This window comes from Balaenoptera ricei, chromosome 5 (genome assembly GCF_028023285.1).
Source record: "Balaenoptera ricei isolate mBalRic1 chromosome 5, mBalRic1.hap2, whole genome shotgun sequence".
NCBI lineage: Eukaryota > Metazoa > Chordata > Mammalia > Artiodactyla > Balaenopteridae > Balaenoptera > Balaenoptera ricei.
Window position 1 is genome coordinate 113,075,404 of NC_082643.1, and position 27,275 is coordinate 113,102,678.

At 37.0% G+C, this 27,275-nt stretch overlaps 1 protein-coding gene across 1 annotated transcript; it reads left to right on the top strand.

Moving 5' to 3' along the window:
* Window positions 1-577: 577 nt before the first annotated feature.
* LRIT3 (leucine rich repeat, Ig-like and transmembrane domains 3) lies at window positions 578-24,484 on the top strand. Its single transcript, XM_059924217.1, has 4 exons — window positions 578-693; window positions 3,426-3,898; window positions 21,697-22,002; window positions 23,328-24,484. Exons 1-4 carry the CDS (start codon window positions 578-580, stop codon window positions 24,482-24,484), a joined length of 2,052 nt encoding a protein of 683 aa, XP_059780200.1.
* Window positions 24,485-27,275: the final 2,791 nt, after the last annotated feature.

Below are 27,275 nucleotides of genomic sequence, written 5' to 3' on the forward strand. Positions count from 1 at the left end.
GCCTAAAAAACTCTAGGTACTGGAATCTGTTTAGTTTGTTTTGGGGGCTAACCAGTATGTGGCAATGTTGATTACTCAATCAATTTTATGTCATGCGCTTCTATTTCTAAAGCTAAATTTTATAAAACTAAATATTATTCATACTGGAAAAAGCAAAAAGTAAAATTTGTAATGTTATAACCTTCAAATAATATACAGTGTTTTCTAACATCTGCTAAGACATTGAATTATTTTGAGCATTATGTGTATCTTCAAGGTGTAGTAACAATTACTTCTATAGGAAAGGGATTTAACAGGCAGTTTCTTGTAAATCTAGATATGGACAACTATTGAAATTTTTCTGACATGTGTTTGATGTTCATTTCTCTTAGAATGTGTTACTTTGCTGAAACCATATTCAAAGGCTCGGTCGATTGATCCCCTGCAAGATACACTTGAAGGTTAAGTAACTACAGATCTCATCTAATCCCGTGTAATCTTCTGTTACTAAATGGCCGCTTGTATTCCTGGCACACCAGTTTCTGAATGCTTAGGATTTGGTTTTTACCTTTTGTCCAGATAACCTCTAAAAGGAGCCATGCGTCTCTTTGCAAGTCTGTGCGTTGCGCTTAGCTTTTTGGCAAGAGTGAGCTGTCCGTGTCCTTCACGGTGCACCTGTGATTATCATGGCGGAGATGACGGCATGGGATCGAGGTACGCTTCTCTCCTTGCTGCTAAGCGTTCTGATGATTCCGAGGAAAAGGACTCAAACCAGATGGCCTTGTTTTGAAAGCAAATTGTTGATCAGAAGTCAGAGAAGAGAAGATTTAATCTAGATAAGCTTTAACGTAATTGTGTTAATCCTGGTTGCCTGCTCCTTCACGTTTTCATTTCGAGCAGTTTAACTCCTTCAAAGCCCCTCAGATTATTTGAGACTCTCAAACACATTCCGTGTTAATAAAATATTCATTGCACTTGTATTCACAAAATGAACCTTGCAGGAGGTCAAACCACTGAAATGCGTGTGACCAGTTCAGCCTGAATATAGAAAGCACGAGAGGGCAGGGCCGATCAGAAGGTGTGTGACATGCCCAGATCATCTGCTTCCAGTGTTTTCCATTTCATTTTGAGGATTATTCATGGCAACTGGATAGACCTTAGGAAGTAGGAAGGACGATCACATGAGTGAAGTTAGAGAGGTTCATAATCAGAATTTCTCATTTTAAGGTATTGGAGTTTGAAAGAAATGGGTCCACACTTTGTGTTGCAGACACTGTGGGACCTTACAGAAGTTACTTAACCTCTGTGTTGCTTTAAAATCTACTTGTGGATTGAGAATAAGTATTTATTTATAATATGCATGAATCCTTTTAGATAGAAGTTAAATGCAAAACAGAATTCTTGTTGGCTAAACATAGTAAACCTTGATTTTTTTTTTGGAGAGGATATTAATAACAAAATCAGATTTTTTTGTGACTCGGTTGAAGTGAACAGTGAGGCTCTTAGAGTAATTTGTTAAAAGAATCGCTCAATTTATATCTTACAACTTTATACAAATAAATAATAATAATTAACACGTATTTTTGTGTAGTTTGTCTTGTTATCGTATAAAATTTACTAACTCTTGGTATCTCTTTGAGATAGTCACTAGGTGGTTAAAGACAGTGAGAAGAATGTAACAATTTAAAGACCTACTTGGCAAAAGTATGCTGCAGTTAATGACTCAGATCAGGCTCCCTTTGAGAAAACAGTCACAGAAATGTTTCCTTCTTCATGGTGGCCCCATTATTGATGGATTTTATAAAAATCGTAGCATGTTATGCCTGACAAGAACTCCAGAAATAATCTGGTTTGACCACTGTCATTTTTAAATGAATAAACTAAATCGTACAGAGACTGAATGGCTTGTCCGAGGTCACAGCATTGAGTTGCTGCAGTGACTGCCTGACAAAGACGCTAGGTCTTTGAGCTTCCAATCCAGGCTTTCCTCCATTACAGCACACTGGAACGCTGACTTAATGAGGAGAAGCTGGATCATTCTGCTATAAAGTAGCACTGAAATTTGTGATTCAGAATAGAGATGAAGAGTGAGAGGTGTACCTAGAGAATTCCAATGATGCTATAGGCTCTTCTCCTAAAGTTAAAGAGAGGAGATGACGTGACCAGTACATTGCTTATGCCTCTTCCCTCTCTTTACATTATAGCCTGGCTTTAAAACTTCACGGATTTAATGTGATGTGTTTTACTGAATGGCCGCTTTATTATTATTATTTACTACATGTGTAATGTATTATAATTTAGATGATGCTTTGCAAAACGTTTTATTGTTCACTTTCAGCGATCCAGTGGGACTGAATATATAATGGGAGATAAATAGGTCTTTGTTTTCAGGTTTAAATGAATCTAAATTTTCTGATTTTTCATACTTTACACCCACACATGGGACAGGCTTGTTTTTCTATGCCTGTTTTACACGTGCCACTAAACAAGACCACGATGTGACTTGCTCAAGGTCACCTAAATTAGTGAGTGGTGAAAAAAAATAAACTTGCAGTTCCTGGTTTATTCCTTAGGCTAAAAGCAATGCACAGGTCACATTGTTAAAATAGGGCTTAATTTTAATCAGCTAGTATGAACACTTGCTGTTTCCTTTCCCTTCCTACCTTCCTTCCTTTTTTTCTTCCTTTCTCTTGTGCTCCTCTTTAAAAGGATCAATTTATAACTTCAGTAGGGGATTCTTTTAAAATGGGCCATTTCCTGAAGAGGTTAAGAGTGTGCACTTTGGAGCTGGACAGTTGTGGGTCTGAAAGGTGGTTGTGTAACCACTAGCTCTGTGATCCTGGGAAGTTACCTAATGTTGATGGGCCTCAGTTATTTTATCTGTAAAAATGAGATTGAAGATAATAATAGCAAATACCCATTAAGTGCTTATTATGTGCCAGGAAGGTGTAAAGTTTTCCATCCATTTCAATTAATCATCATAACAGTGCCATGTGGGAAAATGAGTTGAGAGATTGGTAAAGTGGCTTTCCATGGCCACAAAGGAGGTGATAGAGCTTAGATTCAAACCAAGATCAGCCTGACCTTAGAGCTGGTGCCTTTACCTATTACCCAATATTCAACTCATTGGGCTGTTGTGATGATTAAATACAGGGATAGATGTGATGTGTATTGTACAGGCCTGACACATAAAGAGCTCAGGTTGAATCACATGAAATTGCTGATATTGATTGTTTTTAACCTACAAAAATGACCATTTCATATAGTTCAGCCTAGAAGAAAGTGATGATATTGACAAATTATTAATGAATAGTTTAGCCAGGCTGAATAGGTATTTTGTGCAAACCAGTAGGGAATGAAAAATTCGATGCTTGTTTCAAATAAGTATTATTTTTTTCAAATGAGTCTCAGAACACGCGTTTTCTTCCATTGCTCTGTGACACTAGGTCTGTGCTATGTAGTGACCTGGATATGAACGAGGTACCTACAAACTTCCCCGTGGACACTGTGAAGCTTCGCATAGAGAAGACCGTTGTCCATAGGATCCCGGCCGAGGCCTTCTACTACCTGGTGGAGCTTCAGTACCTCTGGTTGACCTATAATTCTGTGGCCAGCCTTGACACCAGCAGCTTTTACAACCTAAAGCAGCTGCATGAGTTGCGCTTGGATGGAAATTCTCTGGCTGCTTTCCCTTGGACATCTCTGAGGGACATGCCCCGTCTGAGGACCCTGGATTTGCACAATAACAGAATAACCAGTGTGCCAAACGAGGCAGTCACGTATCTGAAGAACCTTGCCTACTTGGATTTATCAAGCAACAGATTAACCACACTGCCGCCAGATTTCCTGGAGAGCTGGTCCCACTTAGTTACAACATCATCCAGAAGCCTGGACCTTTCAGCAAGAAGAATTATTCTTGGTAAGATCACAGCCTCTGGGCTTCTCAGATCCAGATGATTTGCTCTGTATACCTTCAGTTGTGCAGTATTTTCATGTCTATTGAATTCGTTGTTTTACTCTATACTTGCACTTTTGATGGAATAGTACTTTATCATTTGACCTAGTCAGTTTACCCATCTGCCCTGTGTAAGGTGTAATGGCTCTGTTTGTGTCTGTGCACGAGCGTGCATGTATTTGTGTGTGCATGTATGCATCCATGTGTGTGGAGTGAGGGCAGCAGTGTATGTTTGTGTGTGTTGGGGGAGGGAAGGGAATTGGCCTCATAAACTGAGAGACTAATGCTGCTCTTAGAGAACCTGGAGAAGAGTGACAAAATCTACCAACCTGCACTGATTCTCATGAGCTCACCAGTGCTCCATACTCTGCCACAGCCAACCTTTTGCTCTGGTCTCTTTTCAGCCCTTCATCAGGCTCTTCAGGAGTGGGAGAAGGGCATCTGCATCTTTATGAGGTAGCAGTGGTTTAATTGGTTTAATTATTTAGGAAGTGTATCTTCCAAATATTCTTAATTTAAAAAGAACTAGTCTAGACACCAGTTATTTTACTGGCCCTAAATGGGTATCCTAATGGGTCTGGTCTCTTAGTTTAGCTGTGATTAGTTTTGTGTATTTTGATCCTAACTTCTTTTAGGTTCTATGGGTATTTGTCTTGCATTTTAACATGTAAGCTCCTTCTAGCAAACACTTCTCTCTTTTTTGTGTGTCTTCCCACAGTGCTTTGCACGGTGCTCTGCACATGGTGAATGCCCAGTAAATGTGGTTGCCCGATTGAAATCAGTGAACTGAGACCCTTCTCAGCGGTATCTGTGGGCAGTGAGGCCTTTTCCACTTTTGTATGAGACATAAGCCTGAGGCTTTGACCAAGCAGTTTGATTTGCTAAAGTTTTGTTCACCCAATAAGGCTGTGTTGTTATTTCACAAGTTATGTCCATCATGGCTGCAGAAGAGGTTATAGTTCTCAGAAGGATGAAAGAAATTCTGAGTGTTTGGCCAGTGAAATGACTTATAAGACTTTGGAATGAGAAACAGCTAGATGTTAAGAAATTGTCCCAGAAATTCCTCCCAATATCACTTGCCAAATATTTGCTGAAATAAAGAATAAATAAAATACAAGATAAATCTGAGATTTTTTTTGATAAAAAGAAAAGTACTACATATTTTATAATAACCATAAATGGAGTATAACCTTTAAAAATTTTGAATCACTATATTGTATACCTGTAGCTTATATAATATTGTACCTTAGCTATACTTCCATAAAAAATTTTCTAACTGAAAAGAAGAGAAAGTATTGTGACAACACTTAAATTGCTTTAGCATTACTTTTGTTGAAATGTATATGCATTTTAGTGCTTATGAAACTAAAAATATGAATAATAAGAACCAGATAGAGAAAAGGTCAAATAAATTTTTCTTACACAGCTATTTCTTGTTTTTCCCACTATCTATCTAGTCCTTCAAACATTTTTGATTAGAAAATAAAAGAGGTATTGTAGGATGGGTTAGAGAAAAAAATTAGTTTAATTTAACAATAGTTGTGGAGTCCTTAAAATATACACTCTAATAGGAACTATGCAAACCCATACTGTAGCATATATTTACTTTATTCTAGTCACTAATTTAATCCTTATGAGTAAGACTAATGGCTAGAAATTTTCTTAACTTAAACATTGAGATTTTATTTCTCTACATATTTTTAAAAGTTTCTTTGGATGCAATTCTTGGTTCTAATAAAATTACCCAATGGAGACATATAGTAGAAAATAAAATCAAATTACTAAATTGCTATTAATAGCTCTCTAATGATTAGTTCCTAATATTAATATAAATAATTTATAGAACATTAATATTTTTCACTTGTGAGTTAAATCTGAATGAGAACTTAGGGATCAAATGGGAAAGGGTTATGAAATTTCATTGTCCATGGAGATAAACAGCTTTATGTTTTAGGGTTTAGATTCTTTTTAAAAAATTATATGTTTCAGGTGTACAGCATTATAATTCAACATCTGTATACTCTATGAAGTGATTACCACAACAAGTCTAGTTACCATCCATTACTGTACAATCGACCCCCTTCATCCATTTTGCCAACCCACCCCCCTGTTCCCCTTACCCGTTGGTAACCACTAATATGATCTCAGTATCTATGAGTTCATTTCTCTTTTATTTTGTTTGTTTTTTTTTCAATTCCACATATGAAATGATACAGTACTTCTCTCTGTCTGACTTATTTCACTTAGCATAATACCATCAAAGTCCATCCGTGTTGTCAAAATGGCAGGATTTCATTCTTTATTATGGCTAAATAGTGTTCCATAGTATGTATATATACCACATCTTCTTTATCTATTCATCCATCGTTGGACATTGGGTTGTTTCCATATCTTGGCCATTGTAAATAATGCTGCAATGAACATAGAGTGCATATATCTTTTTGAATTAGTGTTTTTGCGTTCTTTGGATAAATACCCAGAAGTGGAATAGCTGGGTCATATAGTAGTTCTGTTCTTAATTTTTTGAGGAATCTTCATACTGTTTTCCATGTTGGCTGTACCAATTTACAGTCCCACCAACAGTGTATGAGAGTTCCCTTTTTTCCACATCCTCTCCAACATTTGTTACTTCTTGTCTTTTTGGTAATAGCCATTCTCATAGGTGTGAGGTGGTATCTCATTGTGGTTTTGGTTTGCATTTCCCTAGTAATTAGTGATACTGAACATCTTTTCATGTGCCTGTTAGCTATCTCTATGTCTTCTTTGTAAAAAATGTCTATTCAGATCCTCTGCTCATTTTTTAATCAGGATGTTTATTTGTTATTGTTGTTGAGTTGTATGACTTCTTTATGTATTTTGGAGATTAACCCCTTATCGGATATATGATTTACAAATATCTTCTCACATTCAGTAGGTTGCCTTTTTGTTTTGATGATGGTTTCTTTTGCTGTGCAGAAGCTTTTTAGTTTAGTTCCATTGGTTTATTTGTCTTTTTGTTTCCCTTGCCTTTGGAGTCAGATCCACAAAAACATCACTTAGACCAATGTCAGTGAGGTTACCACCTATGTTTTGTTCTAGGAATTTTATGGTTTCAAGTCTTACATTCAAGCCTTTAATCCATTTTGAGTTAATTTTTGTGTATAGTGTAAGATAGTGGTCTAGTTTCATTCTTTTGCATAAGGCTGTCCAGTCTTCCCAACTCCATTTATTGAAGACTGTCCTTTCTCCTTTGTGTGTTCTTTACTCCTTTGTTGTAAATTAATTGTCCACATGTATGTGGGTTTATTTCTGGGCTCTCAGTTCTGTTCCATTGATCTTCATGCCTGTTTTTGTGCTAGTACTATACTCTTTTGATTACTATAGCTTTGTAGTATTATTTGGAATCAGGGATCATAATACCTCCAGCTTTGTTCTTTCTCAAGATTGTTCTGGCTATTTGGGCTCTTCTGTGTTTCCATACAAATTTTAGAATTATTTGTTGTAGTTCTGTGAGCTATGCCATTGGAATTTTGATTAGATTGCATTGAATCTATAGATTGCTTTGGGTAGTATAGACATTTTAATAATACTAATTCTTCCAATCCATGAGCACAGGATATCTTTCTATTTATTTGTATCATCCTCAATTTATTTCTTTAGTGTCTTACAGTTTTCAGTGTACAGGTCTTTCACCTTCTCAGTTAAGTTTATTTTTAGGTATTTTATTCTTTTTGATGCAATTGTAAATGGGATTGTTTTCTTAATTTTTCTTTCTGATAGTTTGTTATTAGTGTATAGAAATGCACAGATTTCTGTATATTGACTTAGTGTCATGTGACTTTATTGAATTATTTATTCTTTTTTTGGTGGTTCTTCAGAGTTTTCTATATATAGTATCATGTCATCTGCAAATAGTGATAGTTTTGCTTCTTCCTTTTTAGATTTGAATGCCTTTTATTTATTTATTTATTTCCTTTTTTTTTTTTTCCTAATTGCTGTGGCTAGGACTTCCAATATGGTGTTGAACAAAAGTGGTGAGAGTGAGCTTCCTTGAACTGTTCCTAATCTTAGAGGAAAAGATTTCAGCTTTTCATCCTTGAGTATGATGTTGACTGCCAGTTTGTCATATATGGCTTTTATTATGTTGAGGTACCTTCCCTCTATACCTATTTTGTTGAGAGTTTTTATCGTAAATGGATGTTGAATTTTGTCAAAAGTTTTTTCTGCATCATTGAGATGATCATGTGACTTTTATCCTTCATTTTGTTAATGTGATGTAATCATTGATTAACTTGTGGATGTTGAACCATCCTTGCATCCCTGGAATAAATCCCACTTGATTATGTTGTACGATCCTTTTAATGTATTGTTGGATTTGGTTTGCTAATATTTTGTTGAGGAAGGGTTCAGATTCTTTAAAAACTAATGTGAAAATACTTTTAGTGCAACATTAAATTTATGTAATTGTATATAAAGCATGATCACTGTTTTAAAATTTGCAAAGAAAAAGACTGAAAAGTTACACTAATTGGTTAACTATTCTCTTTGATATCTTTTTGCTTTTCTGTATTTTCAAAGTGTTCTGCAATGATCATGCATTACTTTTTAAATCATGATAATAATCATGATAATAAATAACAAAAGATATTTTGAAACATGTCCAGCCATGTGTGGCAGCTGACCTTAGCAAAGTCATGACTACTATGTAACAAAAGGGGAAAAGAAGTGCTACCCTCTCAAAAGAAGACTAGTTCATGTGTGTGAATCACACACAGAAAACTCAGTTTTCACATCTGGAAAATGGAGATGACAGGATTTATTCCATCTTGCTAATAGGAATGTAATGAAATGTTGAGTTTATGTGATAGTTCTTTAGAATATAAAGTGGACAGTCTCTGAGGCTATGATTTTAGATCAACAACAATCTATAGCAGCTGTGACTGAGATGTGAGTGTCTTATAAAGAAAGATTTTTCTAGTTTGGCTTTTTTGTTATTTTTAACTATATTTGAGTCCTCCAATTTCATCATTAAAATATGGTAATAAGAACCAGCTCTAGATTTTCTAGAACTCGGCGTTTAACTGTAGCAATTATATCTTTCCAGGTACCCTGTAGAATTTACCTTTGTACTAATATAATGGGATACATTCTGTTTCCATTTCATTTTTATTGGCCTATGTTTATTGCTGTTAACAGATTCTATTTGTAATAATAAATAGTAATAGCTAATATTGATGGAATGCTTACTCATGGCCAAAAAGTTTATGGATATAACTTCTTCTAGTCTCACTCCATGGTAAGTACCATTTCATCCCCATTTTACAGATGAAGAAATGAGGCACAAGTTAAAACACTTGCCCAAAGTCATTTATCACATAGTGATGGAGCTGGGGTTTGAATACAAGCCATTTGGTTCTAGAACCCATGCTCTTCCCCACTCCTTTGTAATGCAAGGTATGTAATAATACTAGAATTATGTTCCTCATATATCTTATTTTACTGATCTCTTTAAATCATATATTTATTTAATAAAAAATAATTTAGGGAGAGGCTTTTCAATTACTTCCTCTCTCTTCTGTGTGAATAAAAATATCAACCTAATAAAATTGTCCTTTAATGTATCTGTAAAAATGTAAACTAGTGTCCTGCAAATGAACATTTAAATTAACTATGAAACTAGATTATTGATTTGCAATACAGGTAAATTTCCATGGCCTCTTTTTCAAGAATAAGGACATATTTACACAGGCAAACTCTGCAAGGCCTATCACTGTATGTCTTGGAGGTAAAAACCTGCAGTAGCAGAGAGTATAAAATGCTTTTTTGGTCCTTTTTACTGGTACCCAAATTTGCTCCATGGTAAAAGAGCTCTTCTATTCAGAAAGGGGTTTGCCAGAAGGGCAGTGGTGGCCCTGAGTATTCCCACAGAATTCTGTAAAATGGCATTGTTTTAGTTCGACGAATACTTCTCAGTCTCTGTTGGTGTGCCTGCTCTTTCCTAGGCATGGAGGAAACAAATTCACACAGTTAAGCCTTACTTCTTGCCAGACACTCTTCTGAGGACTGCCTGGCATTATCTCAGCCTTTAGGACAGCCCCATGAAGTGGGTCTGTAATTGTCATCACCTTGTTTTTCCAGCTGGTAAAGAGGCAGAGTCAGCTTCAACTTCACAGTCCGTCTCCAGAGACATCACTCTTTTATTTAAAAAATTTTTTTAAACATTTAATTTTATTTTTTTACCATGCCACGCGTCTTATGGGATCTCAGTTCCCTGACCAGGGGTTGAACCCGGGCCACAGCAGTGAAAGCCTGGAATCCTAACCAGTAGGCCACCAGGGAACTCCTTAAATTTCTTTTAAATGGAGGAATTGAAGTATCATTTGCATACAGTGGATTTTAAGTGTACAATTTGGTAAATGATGATAAACATACACCTGCACAAAATGCACACCCTCATCAAGATACAGCAGTGGTCCCCAATCTTTTTTGGCACCAGGGACCAGTTTCATGAAAGACAATTTTTCCATGGATGTAGGGTCGGGGTGGGGGATGGTTCAGGAGGTAATGAGAGCGATGGAGAGCGATGGAGAGCGGTGGGGAGCGGCAGATGAAGCTTTGCTCGCTTGCCCACCACTCACCTCCTGCTGTGCAGCCCAGTTCCTAACAGGCCGCGGACTGATATCGGTCCGTGACCTGGGGGTTGGGGACTCTTGATATACAGAATATTTTCATCACCCCGGAAAGTTCCTCTGTGCCCCTTCTCAGTCAATTTCCCCCCACCCCAGGGAACTACTATTTTTACTTCTATTACCATAGGTTAATTTTGCCTGCCCTAGAATTTCATGTAAATGGAATCATTTAAGAGGCACTCTTGTGCCTGGCTTCTTTCACTCAGCATTATGTTTTTGAGATTCATCCATGTTGTTGCATGTATCGGTAGTTACTTATTGCTGAGTCATATTCAATTGTATGATTGTACCAATTGTTCATCTTTTCTCCTGTTGTTGAACACATGAGCTGTTTCCAGTTTTTAGCTATTATGAATTAAGCTGCTATTAACATTTTTGTGCATAGCTTTTTGTAGCATATGTTCTCATTTCTCTTGGATAAATTCCTAGGATTGAAGTTGTTAGGTCATAGGATGGCTATATATGTAACGTTTTAAGAAACTGCCAGAGACTTCCCTGGTGGAGCAGTCATTAAGAATCCGCCTGCCAATGCAGGGGACGTGGGTTTCATTCCTGGTCTGGGAAGATCCCACATGCTGCAGAGCAACTAAGCCTGTATGCCACAACTACTGAGCCTGTGCTCTAGGGCCCATGAGCCACAACTACTGAGCCTGCGTGCCACAGCCACTGAAGCCTGTGCGCCTAGAGCCCATGCTCTGCAACAAAAGAAGCCACTGCAATGAGAAGCCCGCGCACCAAAACGAAGAGTAGCCCCAGCTCGCCGCAACTAGAGAAAGCCCACGCTCAGTAACGAAGACCCAACGAAGCCAAAAATAAATAAATAAATAAAATAAACAGCAGACATTTATAAAAAACAAAAAGAAGAAGAAGAAGAAACTACCAGTATTCCAAAGAGGTTATACTGTTTTACACTCCCCCTAACACAGTCTGCTTGCCCCATATCCTTACCAATGCTTGATGTCAGTCTTTCTCATTTCAGTCATTCTTGGGAGTAGATACGTCAGGGAGTGGTTTCACATTTTCATTTTAATTTGCATTTCCCTGATAAGTAATGGTATTGACAGTTTATATTTCCTTATTGTCCATTGGTATATTTCTTTATAATTTTTTAAGGTTGTTTGTCTTTTTATTATTGAATATGAGTCTTTTATCAGTTGTATGCATTACGAATATTTTCTCAAGTCTGGGGCTTGTCTATTCATTTTCTTCATGGAGTCTTTGGTAAGAAAGTTTAAATTTCTTTTTTGTTTAATAGATCTTTTTTGGAGTATAATTGCTTCACAATACTGTATTCGTTTCTGTTGTACACCAAAGTGAATCAGCCATATGCATACATATGTCCCCATATCCCCTCTCTCCTGAGCCTCCCTCCCATCCTCCCTATCCCACCCCTCTAGGTCATCACAAAGCACTGAGCTGATCTCCCTGTGCTATGCTGCTGCTTCCCACTAGCTAACTATTTTACATTTGGTAGTGTATATATATCCATGCCACTCTCTCACTTCGTCCCAGCTTATACTTCCCCCTCCCCGTGTCCTCAAGTCCATTCTCTATGTCTGCCTCTTTATTCCTGTCCTATTCCTAGGTTCTTCAGAACCATTTTTTTTTTTTTTTAAGATTCCATATATATGTGTTAGCATACAGTATTTGTTTTTCTCTTTCTGACTTACTTCACTCTGTATGACAGACTCTAGGTACATCCACCTCATTACAAATACCTCCATTTCATTTCTTTTTATGGCTGAGTAATATTCCATTGTATATATGTGCCACATCTTCTTTATCCATTCATCTGTCAATGGACACTTAGGTTGCTTCCATGTCCTGGCTATTGTAAATAGAGCTGCAATGAACATTGTGGTACATGTCTCTTTTTGAATTATGGTTTTCTCAGGGTATATGCCCAGTAGTGGGATTGCTGGGTCATATGGTAGTTCTACTTTCAGTTTTTTAAGGAACCTCCATACTGTTCTCCATAGTGGCTGTATCAATTTACATTCCCACCAACAGTTCAAGAGGGTTCCCTTTTCTCCGTACCCTCTCCAGCATTTATTGTCTGTAGACTTTCTGCCCATTTTTTAACTGGATTGTTTGTTTTTTTGATATTGAGCTCCATGAGCTGTTTGTATATTTTGGAGATTAATCCTTTGCCTCTTGTTTCATTTGCAAATATTTTCTCCCATTCTGAGGGTTGTCTTTTTTGTCTTGTTTATGGTTTCCTTTGCTGTTAAGTCCCATTTGTTTATTTTTGTTTTTATTTCCATTACTCTAGGAAGTGGGTCAAAAAAGATCTTGCTGTGGTTTATGTCAAAGTGTTTTTCCTATGTTTTCCTCTAAGGGTTTTATAGTGTCTGGTCTTACATTTAAGTCTAATCTATTTGGAGTTTATTATTGTGTATGGTTTTAGGGAATGTTCTAATTTCATTCTTTTACATGTGGCTGTCCAGTTTTCCCAGCATCACTTATTGAAGAGACTGCCTTTACTCCATTGTATGTTCTTGCCTCCTTTGTTATAAATTAGGTGCCCATATGTGTGTGGGTTTATCTCTGGGCTTTCTATCCTGTACCATTGATCTGTATTTCTGTTTTTGTGCCAGTATCATACTGTCTTGATTACTGTAGCTTTGTGGTATCGTTTGAAGTCGGGGACCCTGATTCCTCCAACTCCGTTTTTCTTTCTCAAGATTGCTTTGGCTATTCGGGGTCTTTTGTGTTTCCATACGATTTGTAAAATTTTTTGCTCTAATTCTGTGAAGAATGCCATTGGTAGTTTGATAGGAATTGCATTGAATCTATAGATTGCTTTGGGTAGTATAGTCATTTTCACATTATTGATTCTTCCAATCCAAGAATATGGTATATCTCTCCATCTGTTTATGTCATCTTTGATTTCTTTCATCAGTGTTTTATAGTTTTCTGAGTACAAGTCTTTCACCTCCTTAGGCAGGTTTATTCCTAGGTATCTTATTCTTTTTGTTGCAATGGTAAATGGGAGTGTTTCCTTAATTTCTCTTTCTGTTTTTTCGTTGTTGATGTATAGGAATGCCAGAGATTTCTGTGCGTTAATTTTGTATCCTGCAACCTTACCAAACTCACTGATTAGTTTTAGTAGTTTTCTGGTGGCATCTTTAGGATTTTCTATGTATAGCATCATGTCATCTGCAAACAGTGATAGTTTTACTTCTTTTCCAATTTGTATTCCTTTTACTTCTTTTTCTTCTCTGATTGCCTTGACTAGGACTTCAAAAACTAGGTTGAATAAGGTGGCAAGAGTGGACATCCTTGTCTTGTTCCTGATCTTAGTGGAAATGCTTTCAGTTTTTCACCATTGAGAATGATGTTTGCTGTGGGTTTGTCATATATGGTCTTTATTCTGTTGAGGTAGGTTCCCTCTATGCCCATTTTCTGGAGAGGTTTTATCATAAATTGGTGTTAAATTTGGCAAAAGCTTTTTCTGCATATATTGAGATGATCATATGGTTTTTATTCCTTAATTTGTTAATGTGCTGTATCACATTGGTTGATTTGCATATATTGAAGAATTCTTGCATCCCTGGGATAAATCCCACTTGATCATGGTGTATGATCCTTTTAATGTGCTGTTGGATTCTGTTTGCTAGTATTTTGTTCAGGATTTTTGCATTTATGTTCATTGTTGATACTGGTCTATAATTTTCTTTTTTTGTGATATCTTTTTCTGGTTTTGGTATCAGGGTGATGGTGGCTTCGTAGAATGAATTTGGGAGTGTTTCTCCCTCTGCAATTTTTTGGAAGAGTTTGAGAAGGATCAATGTTAGCTCTTCTCTAAATGTTTGATAGAATTGGTCTGTGAAGCCATCTGGTCCTGGACTTTTGTTTGTTGGAAGATTTTTAATTATGGTTTCAATTTCTTTACTTGTGATTGGTCTGTTTATATTTTCTAATTCTTCCTGGCTCAGTCTTGGAAAATTGTACCTTTCCAAGAATTTGTCCGTTTCTTTGTGGTTGTCCATTTTATTGGCATAGAGTTGTTTGTAGTAGTCTCTTACAATCCTTTGTATTTCTGCAGTGTCAGCTGTGATTTCTCCTTTTTCATTTCTAATTTTATTGATTTTCGTCCTCTCCCTTTTTTTCTTGTTGAGTCTGGCTAAGGGTTTATCAATTTTGTTTATCTTCTCAAAGAACCAGCTTTTAGTTTTATTGATCTTTGCTATTGTTTTCTTTGTTTCTATTTCATTTATTTCTGCTCTGATCTTCATGATTTCTTCCCTTCTACTGACTTTAGGTTTTCTTTGTTCTTCTTTCTCTAGTTGTTTTAAGTGTAGGGTTAGATTGTTTATTTGAGATTTTTCATGTTTTTTTTTTTTTCAATTAATTTACTTATATGTGGCTGTGTTGGGTCTTCGTTGCTGTGCACGGGCTTTCTCTAGTTGCGACGAGTGGCAGCTACTCTTTCTTGTGGTGCATGGGCTTCTCATTGCGGTGGCTTCTCTTGTTGTGGAGCATGGGCTCTAGGTGCATGGGCTTCAGTAGTTGTGGCATGTGGGGTTCAGTAGATGTGGTTCATGGGCTCTAGAGAGCAGGCTCAGTAGTTGTGGCTCACAGGCTTAGTTGCTTTCCAGCATGTGGGATCTTCCCGGACCAGGGCTCGAACTTGTGTCCCCTGCATTGGCAGGCAAATTCTTAACCACTGCACCACCAAGCAAGCCCTTTTCTTGTTTCTTGAGGTGAGATTGAATTGCTATAAACTTCCCTCTTACAACTGCTTTTGCTGCGTCCCATAGGTTTTGGGTTGTCGTGTTTTCGTTGTCATTTGTTTCTATGGACTTTTTAATTTCTTCTTTGATTTCTTCAGTGATCTCTTGGTTATTTAGTAGTACACTGTTATCCTCCATGTATTTGTGTTTTTTACAGTTTTTTTTTCCTGTAGTTGATTTCCAATCTCATAGCCATGTGGTCAGAAAAGGTGCTTGGTATGATTTCAGTTTTCTTAAATTATCCAAGGCTTGATTTGTGACCCAAGATGTGATCTATTCTGCAGAATGTTCCGTGTGCACTTGAGAAGAAAGTGTATTGTGCCACTTTTGGGTGGAATGTTCTATAAATATCAATTAAATCTATCTGGTCTATTGTGTCATTTAAAGCTTGTATTTCCTTATTTATTTTCTGTTTGGATGATCTGTCCATTGGTGTAAGTGGGGTGTTAAAGTCCCCTACTATTATTGTATTACTGTCGATTCTCCTTTCATGGTTGTAAGCATTTGCCTTATGTATTGAGGTGCTCCTATGTTGGGTGCATAAACATTTATAATTGTTATATATTCTTGGATTGATCCTTTGATCATTATGTAGTGTCCCTCCTTATCTCTTGTAACAGTCTTTATTTTAAAGTCTATTTTATCTGATACAAGTATTGTTACTCCAGCTTTCTTTTGATTTCCACTTGCATGGAATATCTTTTTCCAGCCCTTCACTTTCAGTCTGTATGTGTCCCTACGTCTGAAGCGGGTCTCTTGTAGACAGCATATATATGGGTCTTGTTTTTGTATCCATTCAGCCTGTCTGTGTCTTTTGGGTGGGGCATTTAATCCATTTACATTCAAGGTGTTTATCAATATGTATGTTCCCATTACCATTTTCTTAATTGTTTTGGGGTTTTTTTTGTGGGTCTTTCTCTTCTGTTGTGTTTCCCGCCTCGAGAAGTTTCTTTAGCATTTGTTGTAAAGCTGGTTTGGTGGTGCTGAATTTTCTTAGCTTTTGCTTGTCTGAAAAGCTTTTGATTTCTCCATCGAATCTGAATGAGATCCTTGTTGGATAGAGTAATCTTGGTTGTAGGTTTTTCTTTTTCATCACTTTAAGTATATCCTGCCATTCCCTTCTGGCCTGCAGAGTTTCTGCTGAAAAATCAGCTGATAACCTTATGTGGATTCCTTTGTGTGTTATTTTTTGTTTTTCTCTTGCTGCTTTTAATATTTTTTCTTTGAATTTAATTTTTGTTAGTTTGATTAATATGTGTCTTGGTGTGTTTTTCCTAGGGTTTATTCTGTATGGGACTCTCTGTGCTTCCTGGACTTGGGTGACTATTTCCTTTCCCATGTTAGGGAAGTTTTCCGCTATAATCTCTTCAAATATTTTCTCAGACCCTTTCTTTTTCTCTTCTTTTTCTGGGACCCCTATAATTCGAATGTTGGTACATTTAGTGTTGTCCCAGAGGTCTCTGAGATTGTCTTCAATTCTTTTCATTCTCTTTTCTTTATTCTGCTCCTGGCAGTTATTTCCACCATTTTATCTTCCAGCTCACTTATTCATTCTTCTGCCTCAGTTATTCTGTTATTGATTCCATCTAGTGTATTTTTCATTTCAGTTATTGTGTTGTTCATCTCTGTTTGTTTATTCTTTAGTTCTTCTAGAACTTTGTTAAACATTTCTTGTATTTTCTCAATCCGTGCCTCCATTCTATTTCTGAGATTCTGCATCATCTTTACTATCATTACTCTGAATTCTTTTTCAGGTAGATTGTCTATTTCCTCTTCATTTATTTGGTCTTGTAGGTTTTTACCTTGCTCCTTCACCTGTGTCATATTTTTTTGCCATCTCATTTTTTTTTTTTTAATGAGTGTGTTTGTGTTCCTGTCTTACTAGTTGTTTGGCCTGAGGCTTCCAACACTGGAGTTTGTAGGCTGTTGGGTAGAGCTGGGTCTTGGTGCTGAGATGAAGACCTCTATGAGACCTCACTTCCGTGAATATTCCCTCGGATCTCAGGTTCTCTGTTGGTCCAGTGGTTCGGACTCAGAGCTCCTGCCGCAGGAGATTTGGCCCAACCCCCAGCGGTGCACTTGAGGTTCCTCCCGTCTCCTTGGGCATCAGGGTCCCCCACCAGCGGCTGGCAGGTGCCCTAGTTGTGGGGAGATACTAACTCAGTGTCTTCCCACACCACCATCTTGACTCCGCCCTTCAGAAAGTTTAAAATTTTGATGACATCCCATTTATCAGTTTTTCCTTTTATAGTTAGTGATTTCTGTGTCCCATCTAAGAAATATTTGCTTACCTACAGGTCACAGAGATATTCTTCCTTTATAGTTTTAACTTTTATAGTCAGTTTTTAGCTTTATAGTCTTAGCTTTTACGCTTATGACTGTGACCGAGCTCAAAATAGTTTTCGAGTATAGTGTGAGGTAGGGGTTGAGGTTTATTTGTTCCCAAGCAGATGTCCAGTAGTTCTAGCACCATTTGTTGAAAAGAGTTTACTTTCCCTTTTGAATTGTTAAGTATAACTGCCTCCTCAAAACTGACTGAGGCATGGATTTTGCCTTCAAGAGCTTATAGTCTGCAGAATAACTTTTGTACTAGAATTTATCGCTGACTTTTCATAAAGAATAGCACATCCAACTACTGTGATGCATGAAAAACATTACTCTTTTGGAAAAGGGACAAGGCAAAGTTCTTTTGCCCCATCCAAGAATAGTTATATAAAATAAATTACTTAATGCAAATTGCTGATTGTGGTTGGTGCTTTGCCTTGAAGGAATGCAGTACAAGTAATAGTTTAACTTCAGAGAGTTCTTGTACTTTGTCCCCAGAAGAAAAAACACTTGAATGTGTTCAGCCCTCAGATTACTATTATTATTCGGGCTTTAAAAGTTGTACCCTTGACCTTAGATATTTCATAGCTTGAATAAATATTTTAGTTTTGAGGGATTTAAAAATATTTACTCCTGGTTTACATAACTTTTAGATATAACCAATTGGATTTGTTTTTAAGAGAATTTTGTTTCACCATTAACACATTTTTATAATAGTTTCAAAGCATAAATGAAAATGTTAGTTTTATAGCTCTTGATCTTTCCCTTTAATAGACATTTATGCTCCAGACATCGCTACTTTAACATTTCTTACTTGTAGATGACAGCACTTACAGCTGCCACCCATGCTCTAGATGTTTTTAGGTGACAAAGAGATGAGTTATGGTGGAAGAAGTATTAGACTAGGAGGCTCAAACACGTGGGACTTAGGACTCTAAGCTACTTACAAAGTCAAGGCAGTACTTTCTTTGTGCCTTAATGTCTGGTATGAAATTGGACGAATCATACTAGCTTCCCAAGGTCAGTATAAAACATATACACAGTTGTTGAGAATGAGAGCTTTAAGATCAGGATATCGAGGTTCAAATCCTGACTGCATCCGGTTGTGTGACCTTGGGCAGATTCCTTTACTTCCCTGAGCATTTTCTCATCTTTAAAATGAGGATGATACTAATATTATCCACCTCATGCTATTGTGAGGATTGAGATAGACAAACGCTTTAGCATGGTCTCTCTCTTTTCCATCGTCTCTCACATTTCTTTTGTGAACAGAGGTAGACACTGTGACTGCCTTTTGTTCTAAACTGTCTTTTCAAGAGATACCACTTTGGAAAGCAGAGCTATATCTCCCTCTAGAGCAAAGGGTAGATACGCTTACTACCCAATATAATAAAGATAATGTCTCCTTCCAGAACTGTGATTAATAAATTATTCTTCATCTTTGACTAGGAGTCTTGTATCTTCTACCAATATCCATAAAATGGTGGCAAACTGGGATGAGTTGGTCACCCTAAAGTAGGGTAAAGTGTCGACCCTTTACAATTCTTGATAAGTGCAGTATTTGCCACATAGGAAGCAACCAATAACTGTCATCTTGTGTTATTATTTTATTTTATTTTTAAAAATTTTATTGAAGTATAGTTGATTTACAATGTTGTGTCTAATTTCTGCTGTACAGCAAAGTGATTCAGTTATACATATATATATTCTTTTTCATATGGTTTATCACAGGATATTAAATATAGTTCCCTGTGCTATACAATAGGACCTTCTTATTTATCCATCCTATATGTAATTGTTTACATCTGCTAATCCCAAACTCCCAGTCCTCCCCCTGCACCTCCCCTACCCCTTGGCAACCACAAGTCTCTTCTCTATATCTGTAAGTCTGTTTTTGTTATTATCTTATAAGAAAAAATCTGACATACCAATTCAAAGTGTTTTGAAAGTATGAAGCGTTCTACACATGTTAATTATTTATTTATTTTTTAAGCAATTAAAACAAATTTTTTTTTAAATTAATTTATTTTTTGGCTGTGTTGGGTCTTCATTGCTGCATGCGGGCTTTCTCTAGTTGCGGTGAGCGGGGGCTACTCTTTGTTGTGGTGCATGGGCTTCTTATTGTGGTGGCTTCTCTTGTTGCAGAGCATGGGCCGTAGAGTACGTGGGTTTCAGTAGTTGTGGCATGTGGGCTCAGTAGTTGTGGCTCATGGCCTTAGTTGCTCTGTGGCCTGTGGGATCTTCCCAGACCAGGGCTCAAACCCATGTCGCCTGCATTGGCAGGCAGAGTCTTAACCACTGCACCACCAGGGAAGTCCCTACACATATTAATTATTATATAACAGAGTGAATTTGATGTTTGTTGGCAGGTTGAGTAGAATTTAAATCAGTGTTAGAGAACTGCTCATAGATTCACAGAACTAAATGTAAGAGGAAGAAGGTCAAGGTAATTCACCCATGAAAGAAAAGAAGTTTCCAATATGGAAGATAATAATAACAGCAGACTTTACCAATACTGGCAGAGAAATATGAACCACTCACAAAATGCTGTTTTAATAAAAATAGCCATAAACAGAAATCTAGATTTTATGAATGGACAGTTAAATCTTCCACCAGGGTTAGATTTTTTTTAAACTTGCTGTTCTGTCTTTTCTCCTTACAAATCAATGTACAATTCACTCCACAACCACAAATCTTTTTGAGATGAATCTTTTCCAACCTTGGGCTTTTTATGTAAGGCTGATATGGGACATCACCCTTAAGATCCTTAGGGAGATTTTTGTCTGACTGAATGCTCTGGAGCACCATCTTAGATTCTTCTGAGATCTTAGCAACTGATTGTATAGAACCACCCACATGGATTTGACTTTTATTCTGAAGCCCTTTCTTAATCTGAGAATTTTGGAGAGGCTGGGTGTAAGAAACAGTTTTATTATTGAACTTAGCAAGTTTTAGTTCCTTTACATTTAACGGTTCTTCCTTCAGCTGTTGTCTCTCCTTTACATTTTACTGTGAGCAGCAAGAGGACACCAAGCAGCAGTTTCAACACTGTGTAGAAATATCCTTAGTCAGAACATTAATTTCATTGAGTACGTTTTCTACTTCCCATGTTAACCACAGGTGATAGTGTTGCTAAACCTTCTGCTACTCCATAACAATGGTGCCTTTTCCTCTAGTTTCCAATAACATTTTTCTCACTTTTCTTTAAGCTTTCACTGATAGCCTCTTTGAAGGACACAACACTTTGGCTAACAGTTCTGAAAGCTGAGGCAGATCCTGAAGGCATTTGCAACTGGAGGCTGTCAGCTAACTGTATTCCCTGCGGCTGATCCTCTCTTGAAAGGGGATTTGAGCAGTGCACCTCCATGGCCACCACATGTAACATTCATGCCAAGCCATGTTCTACCAGTTTTTCTAATCTTGTCTCCTAACAGTGCCTGCATCTCACTCTATACTTTTGCTACAACAACTTGTACTACCTCAATATGCCTTAAAATCACACAAAATCATTACATATTGCAGGCTGAGTTAGGTGCCTCGCAGCACCCTATAATAATACTTATAATAATATAAATACTTTCATGGCACCCTAGAAATCTATCACTGTATTTATGTCATTCTTTGGTACTTGGATTCAAATCTCGACTCTGACACTGCTTAGCTAAATGACTTTGGTCAAGTTATTTGGCTTCTCTGTGTCTCAGCTTCTTCATCTTTACAATAGGGAAATAATATTCTTTTCATAGAATTGTTGGGATTAAATCAGTTAATACAGGTCAGTGCTTAGAACAGAGCCTAGGACAGAGTAAATGTTCCATAACTGTTAGCTATAATCATTAATGATCTGAACTGACAAGATATATTGATTTAGGTAGCTGGAGTGCAGAGCAAAACTGACAGAGAGGTGACTCTGATCCTTCAAAGCACTTATGTTTTTAGGGCCACAGTGCAGAAATGCCATCCCACGAGGCTGTGATATAAACAGAAGTCATCAGGAAAACCTTTATCAATCTTTTCCTCCCTTCTGGTCTAGGCCTGCAGGACAACCCATGGTTCTGTGACTGTCACATTTCCAAAATAATGGCATTGTCAAAAGTCGCTGACCCTGTGGTAGTACTTCTCGATCCACTGATGGTTTGTAGTGAACCGGAACGCCTCACAGGGATTTCGTTTCAGCGGGCTGAGCTGGAGCAGTGTCTGAAGCCATCGGTGATGACCTCGGCCACCCAGATCACGTCTGCTCTGGGCAGTAACGTTCTGCTGCGGTGTGATACCACTGGCTACCCTACCCCGCAGCTCACCTGGACCAGACCAGACAGCTCGCCAGTTAATTATACAGGTATCTTCTTTATTCAGGCCTTTGAAACAAGGAGTTTACAAATGACTGAACTTAATCTTATGTTTTTGTACGACTTGAGATTGGCTAGTTATTTCTAATAAAATATGGTAAGATTGTTGAATGGAAGAAATTTGAAAGGTACACTTTATTGATTAATATTTTCCTCAGTTTGTCTGATTAACTATGTAGATGAAATTAGACAATCTGATTTCCTTCTTAGATGGAAAACAACATGATGCAGTGGATGGATGGTTGCAGATAAGGCCTTTGTCTTTATCTTTCCTCCATCATCTTGGATACTGCTCACTTTAAAATGTATAACAATTACAATTTCCTTCAAGGGAATTTCAAACAAGTTTCTTATTTTCAAATGATTATTCAAATAATAAATTACATAGGAACTTTATTATGAGGCAAAAAGTGTAATTTTTAAAAATATTGATTACACGGGTTTTTAGATCCTACTATGACCAAATCAATTTTTTGGCCTTAGTTTCAATAGTGATATTCTAATGAGTAAAGGGATATATTTTTAAAACTCTTCCAAATTAAATTTAAATTGAGGCTGAAATAATGAAACCTGATAGAATTTTTTAAAAAATGTCAAGGCCTAAGCCCACAGTTTAAGGTTAAATTTTGGGCTACTGAAATACCACTCTGCATATTATTATTCTTCAGAAAGCTTCAGAAATCAAGACAGAAAGGAAATATGTTCAGATTTTAGTGTTTAGGAAATTAAAATTCCAATTTTGCAAACACTATGTATTATTCCATAAATAAAAAACCTCATTGTTTACTTGTTTATCTAAATTAAATATACTGTGAAAGATAAGAATAGAAATTATGACTCCTCCATGCCAGAAAATGGTCCACTATGCCTTCTGACTATGTGGATAGTTAACACTTTATTACAATGAAAAAATATTTTGAGAAATATTTAAGTAAGGTCTTGTGATAAACATTTTACAGAATCACAGTGGGTTAAAATTGGAAGGGATATTTGAAATCACTTTGTCTTATCTCCTTATTTTAAAAATGTGGAAACAGAGGCCTAAAGACACTAATTGGCTTGTCTAGAATCACATAAGAAATTAAACAACATATTTCCCATAGAAACTTCATGACACCCAGAATGTCCTACACTTCCATATAAACCATTTACAGAACCATCACCTGCAATCAGAGACTTGCAGCGTGCCATTTCCCTCTTGGCTTATGTGAGAGGTATGCGTGTAGAACCAGAAATTGTTGCCTTTTGAGTTGGCATGTTGCGTGAATCTTTTCTTTCTTTTATCTCACAGATTATGCATTTTTCTTTCTTCCAGTAATTCAGGAATCTCCAGGGGAGGGAGTCAGATGGTCCATAATAAGCTTGACAGGCATTTCTTACATGGACGCTGGGGATTACAAATGTAAGGCCAAAAATTTGGCTGGGATGTCAGAAGCTGTGGTTACTGTGACAGTGGTTGGTGTTGTCATGACCACCATATCATCAGAAACTTCTGAAAGAAGAACTGGGGATCACCCTGAGCAAGAGGTCCAGCTGGGATCTAGAACATCTGCATCTCTACCTGGTTCATCATCGTCTCCCTGGCCTTATTCCTCCTCTTCTTCCTTCCCAGCTTCTTCCACTTTTCTTCCTACTTCTACTTCATCTCCTCCCTCCACTGCTTCCTTCTCCTTATCTCCTTTCTTCTCCTCCATTGTTTCTTCAGCCACAACTCCAAGCACTAGAATATCTACAAGCACTATCATGGCCAGCCGTCAGTCACTCCACCCAGATGGGAAAAGAAATGTCAAGGTGGAGACGGGTAGTGGTAAGCTTCCCCCAGCTAGTGCAAGTAAAAGAGAAGAGTTGGCATTGTTGGATCAAGCCCTGCCGATGGAAACGAATGCCACAATAGAAAATCTCCAGGTAGTCAGCGAAACCGAAGAAAGCGTGATCTTGATGTGGAACACCATTAACACCACGCAGAATTTGGAAGTGACTGTGTTGTATTCCAAGTATGGTGAGAAGGACCTGCTACTGCTTAATGCAGACTCCAGCAAGAACCAAGTCACCATAACTGGCTTGTTGCCTGGTTGGCAATATATAGCATGTGTCTGTCCAAAAGGAATGCCTCCCCAGAAAGACCAATGTATCACCTTTTCTACTGACAGAGTTGAAGAAGAAGGTGATTTTCAAGGGTCTTTCCTTATGGTGGTGAGTGGTGCTGCCTGTGTTGTTGTCTTGCCATTAATTTTTTTCCTGTTGTACAAAGTTTGCAAACTTCAGTGTAAGTCAGACTCCCTCTGGGAAGATGATTTGGCGAAAGAGACTTATATCCAATTTGAAACTCTGTCCCCCAGGTCTCAAAGTGTAGGGGAACTTTGGACGCGAAGGCCCAGAGACGATTCAGAAAAATTGCTGCTTTGCTCTAGGTCAAGTTGGAATCTCATGACTTTTAAAAGTGAGGGTTCTAGAGCAGAGTATTATTGCTAAGGTTTTACAGCTCAGGCAAATGTGAGCTCCACAAAATTTCTTTCACAAAATTAAGGATCTAAGGGTATAGTTGACCCTCTGTTTGGATGACTTTTGGACACTTTCTTATCCTCATGAAAATCACAAATGGAGTGCTTTTAAGTGTGCTTTTAAAAAGTCATGAGACTTCTGAACTGAAAAGACAAATAGTTTTGATTTTTGTTGTGGAGAAAATGTCCACAGAAATAATTTTCAGGGTAGTGCTAAGTAAGTTAATATATTTTAGGATAACGTTTTAGTTCTTAAAAATAAATTCATGTGAAAATAGTCATAAAAAGTAAACTCTGAATTTTAAAAAGATGGTTTTTTGGGCAGTGAAGGAAGTTTAGTATAATGAGCTAAGCCTTGATGTTCATTCTTGTTCAGAGTGCTTTATGGCATTTGCTGTGCACATTTGCTGCCATTGCCTCGTAGGTGAGAGCGGAATAGTACAGAATTTTGCGTTCACTAAGGTTAAATGCAACCCCATGGACAGGGAGAGCTCTAGCTCTTGGTACCATTATGCATTGCAATACAGTATAGTGGTATTTATATTGCAAGGAAGAAAAAATTTTCCCTTAGAAATATAGGTACTAGCAAAAATAAGTTTAAAAAGAGGATCATGGAATAGTAAGACCATTTTGAAGATGGTAACTGTTGCATTCTAATACATCTGCTAACAGACTGTATGGGGTCTTTTTTAAAAATGTGCTCATTTTAAGACAATCTCTTTAATATTTTGTTATATACTCTTCTTTTCCCCTTCCCTCTTTTCTTCTCTCCCTCCGTCCCCTTACTTCCTTCATTTCTTTTTTTTCCTTCTGCTTTGTCAGAAGATATTCAGGTAGCCAAAGGACCACAGCTAAAGTGTTTGTCTTTTGCCATGTTATATTTTGATTACCTGAATAGAGGGAAGAACTTTGAAAGTCTTTTAGATCCCAAAAGGATGTTTTAGGATTTTGAAAGAGCAAATTCAGTGGATTTATTTAGTCAAACTCTAGGTTAAAAACATCAGGGAAATTGAATTGGAGTGGGTCACATGATTAGATAGGAAAGGGGCTTCATAAATAAAATTTAGTTTTTTAAAAGAAGTTTTTTTTCACCATATTTACTAAAGATTATATTCCCTTTACATTGAAGATTTTGGAGTGTAGAACAGATTTATACAGGTGTGTCAGGAGTCCTGAAATATGCTGAGAAGCAAGTTCTATATTTTATATAAGAAACAAATTGGCTTTAATTTGTTTGTAACACATTGTGGAAATTATAACACAAGCAGCTGGAGAATGAAAAACTGCTCATTCCAAATGGCTTTTAATTAAAAAGAAAAAGAGAATTCTAGTTTAGCCATAATCTGCATATCAGAAGAAGACAAGCATGGAGGGATGGCCTGCTCAGAACTCCCAAACATCCCCTTCTTGTCTCCTTTCCTTTCCTTTCCTTTCCAGCCTCTTTGTCCTTGGTGCTTTTATCACTATGTGCATTGTCTAATGATCTAACAGTTTTTAATTCAGTATTCATTGTTAGGATTTTTTGTTTGAAAAATACCTTTTAAAGACGGTTTTGTGTTTAACTTCAACTTATGTTAGATAATTTATTTTAAATTTAAGGATTACAAAAATGTGCATTTCTTTACTCTAAAGACATCATGGAATTTCATTGCCATATTTAAAATGCTCATATAAACAGACTGCCAAAATACTACCACATTAGAAATAGTGTGGGAGAATGTTACAGACTACTGAGCCAAAAGACATCCAGATTGTACAAAGGCAGGTTATTTGTCAAGAAAGGAGACTTGGACCATCCTAATGAGATAAATTACTGACTGCTCTCATAATTAAAGTCAAGTGAAGCCTGGACTTAATTTTGCCCAGTGCGGAAAAGGTAATTGGTGGTGTGAAGGGGATAGGAACAGCAGGAGAAAGCACCTTTGTCATCCTCAACTTGGACTTGGCACACGAGGTGAGTTGCAAGTAATTTGTTACTCATAGTAAGATAAATTAAATTATAAATCATCTACTTTCTAAAAATACATACGTTTGAACGTAGTCAAGGTTATCCTGATGATATTATTGCTCTTATGTTCTTACAGTATGCTTCCTTGAGTGGGAGAGAAAGGTTGACGTTATAGCAAGTGGCATGGAATTCCACATAAGCAACAGCCTGTTTATCAATGTCACCATATGCATTGTGAAGAGTACTCATGAATGATAGATAGCAATATATGTGGTAATTAAATATGATTACGATATTTTACTTTCAGACAAAATATGTTTGAGGTTGTAAGACTCAGGATACATGGTGAGGGTGTGTCACATGTGAGGCTATCATCAGTAATGTGCTATGGCATAAAAGATGTTGAGAACTCCAAGCAAATAGTTCATAATGGCCAGAAAAGCAAACCCTAAATAGAGTCAGACAGGTGCCTTGGGAAACTTTTGCAAAAAGTTCAAAGAAAAAAATTTTGACCCAGGGACTTGAGTCTCAAAAAGGGATTATGGCTAACAAAGAGAGATTTAAACACACACACACACACACACACAGACACACACAAACTGCTGAATAATTATGAAATAATTCTAATAAAATGGAAGAAAGCTTAGGAAAGTTGAATGGCTATTTAGTAATCTCAAATTTCAAATGATATATATAAAAGGTATAAAGAAGGAAGAATGGCCAAGGATGAGTATAGAAATTAGCAAATTTATTATAAAAGTGTCATAAATTAAGTCCCCAAATAAATCAAGGCCAAAAAAAAAAAAATGGTCAA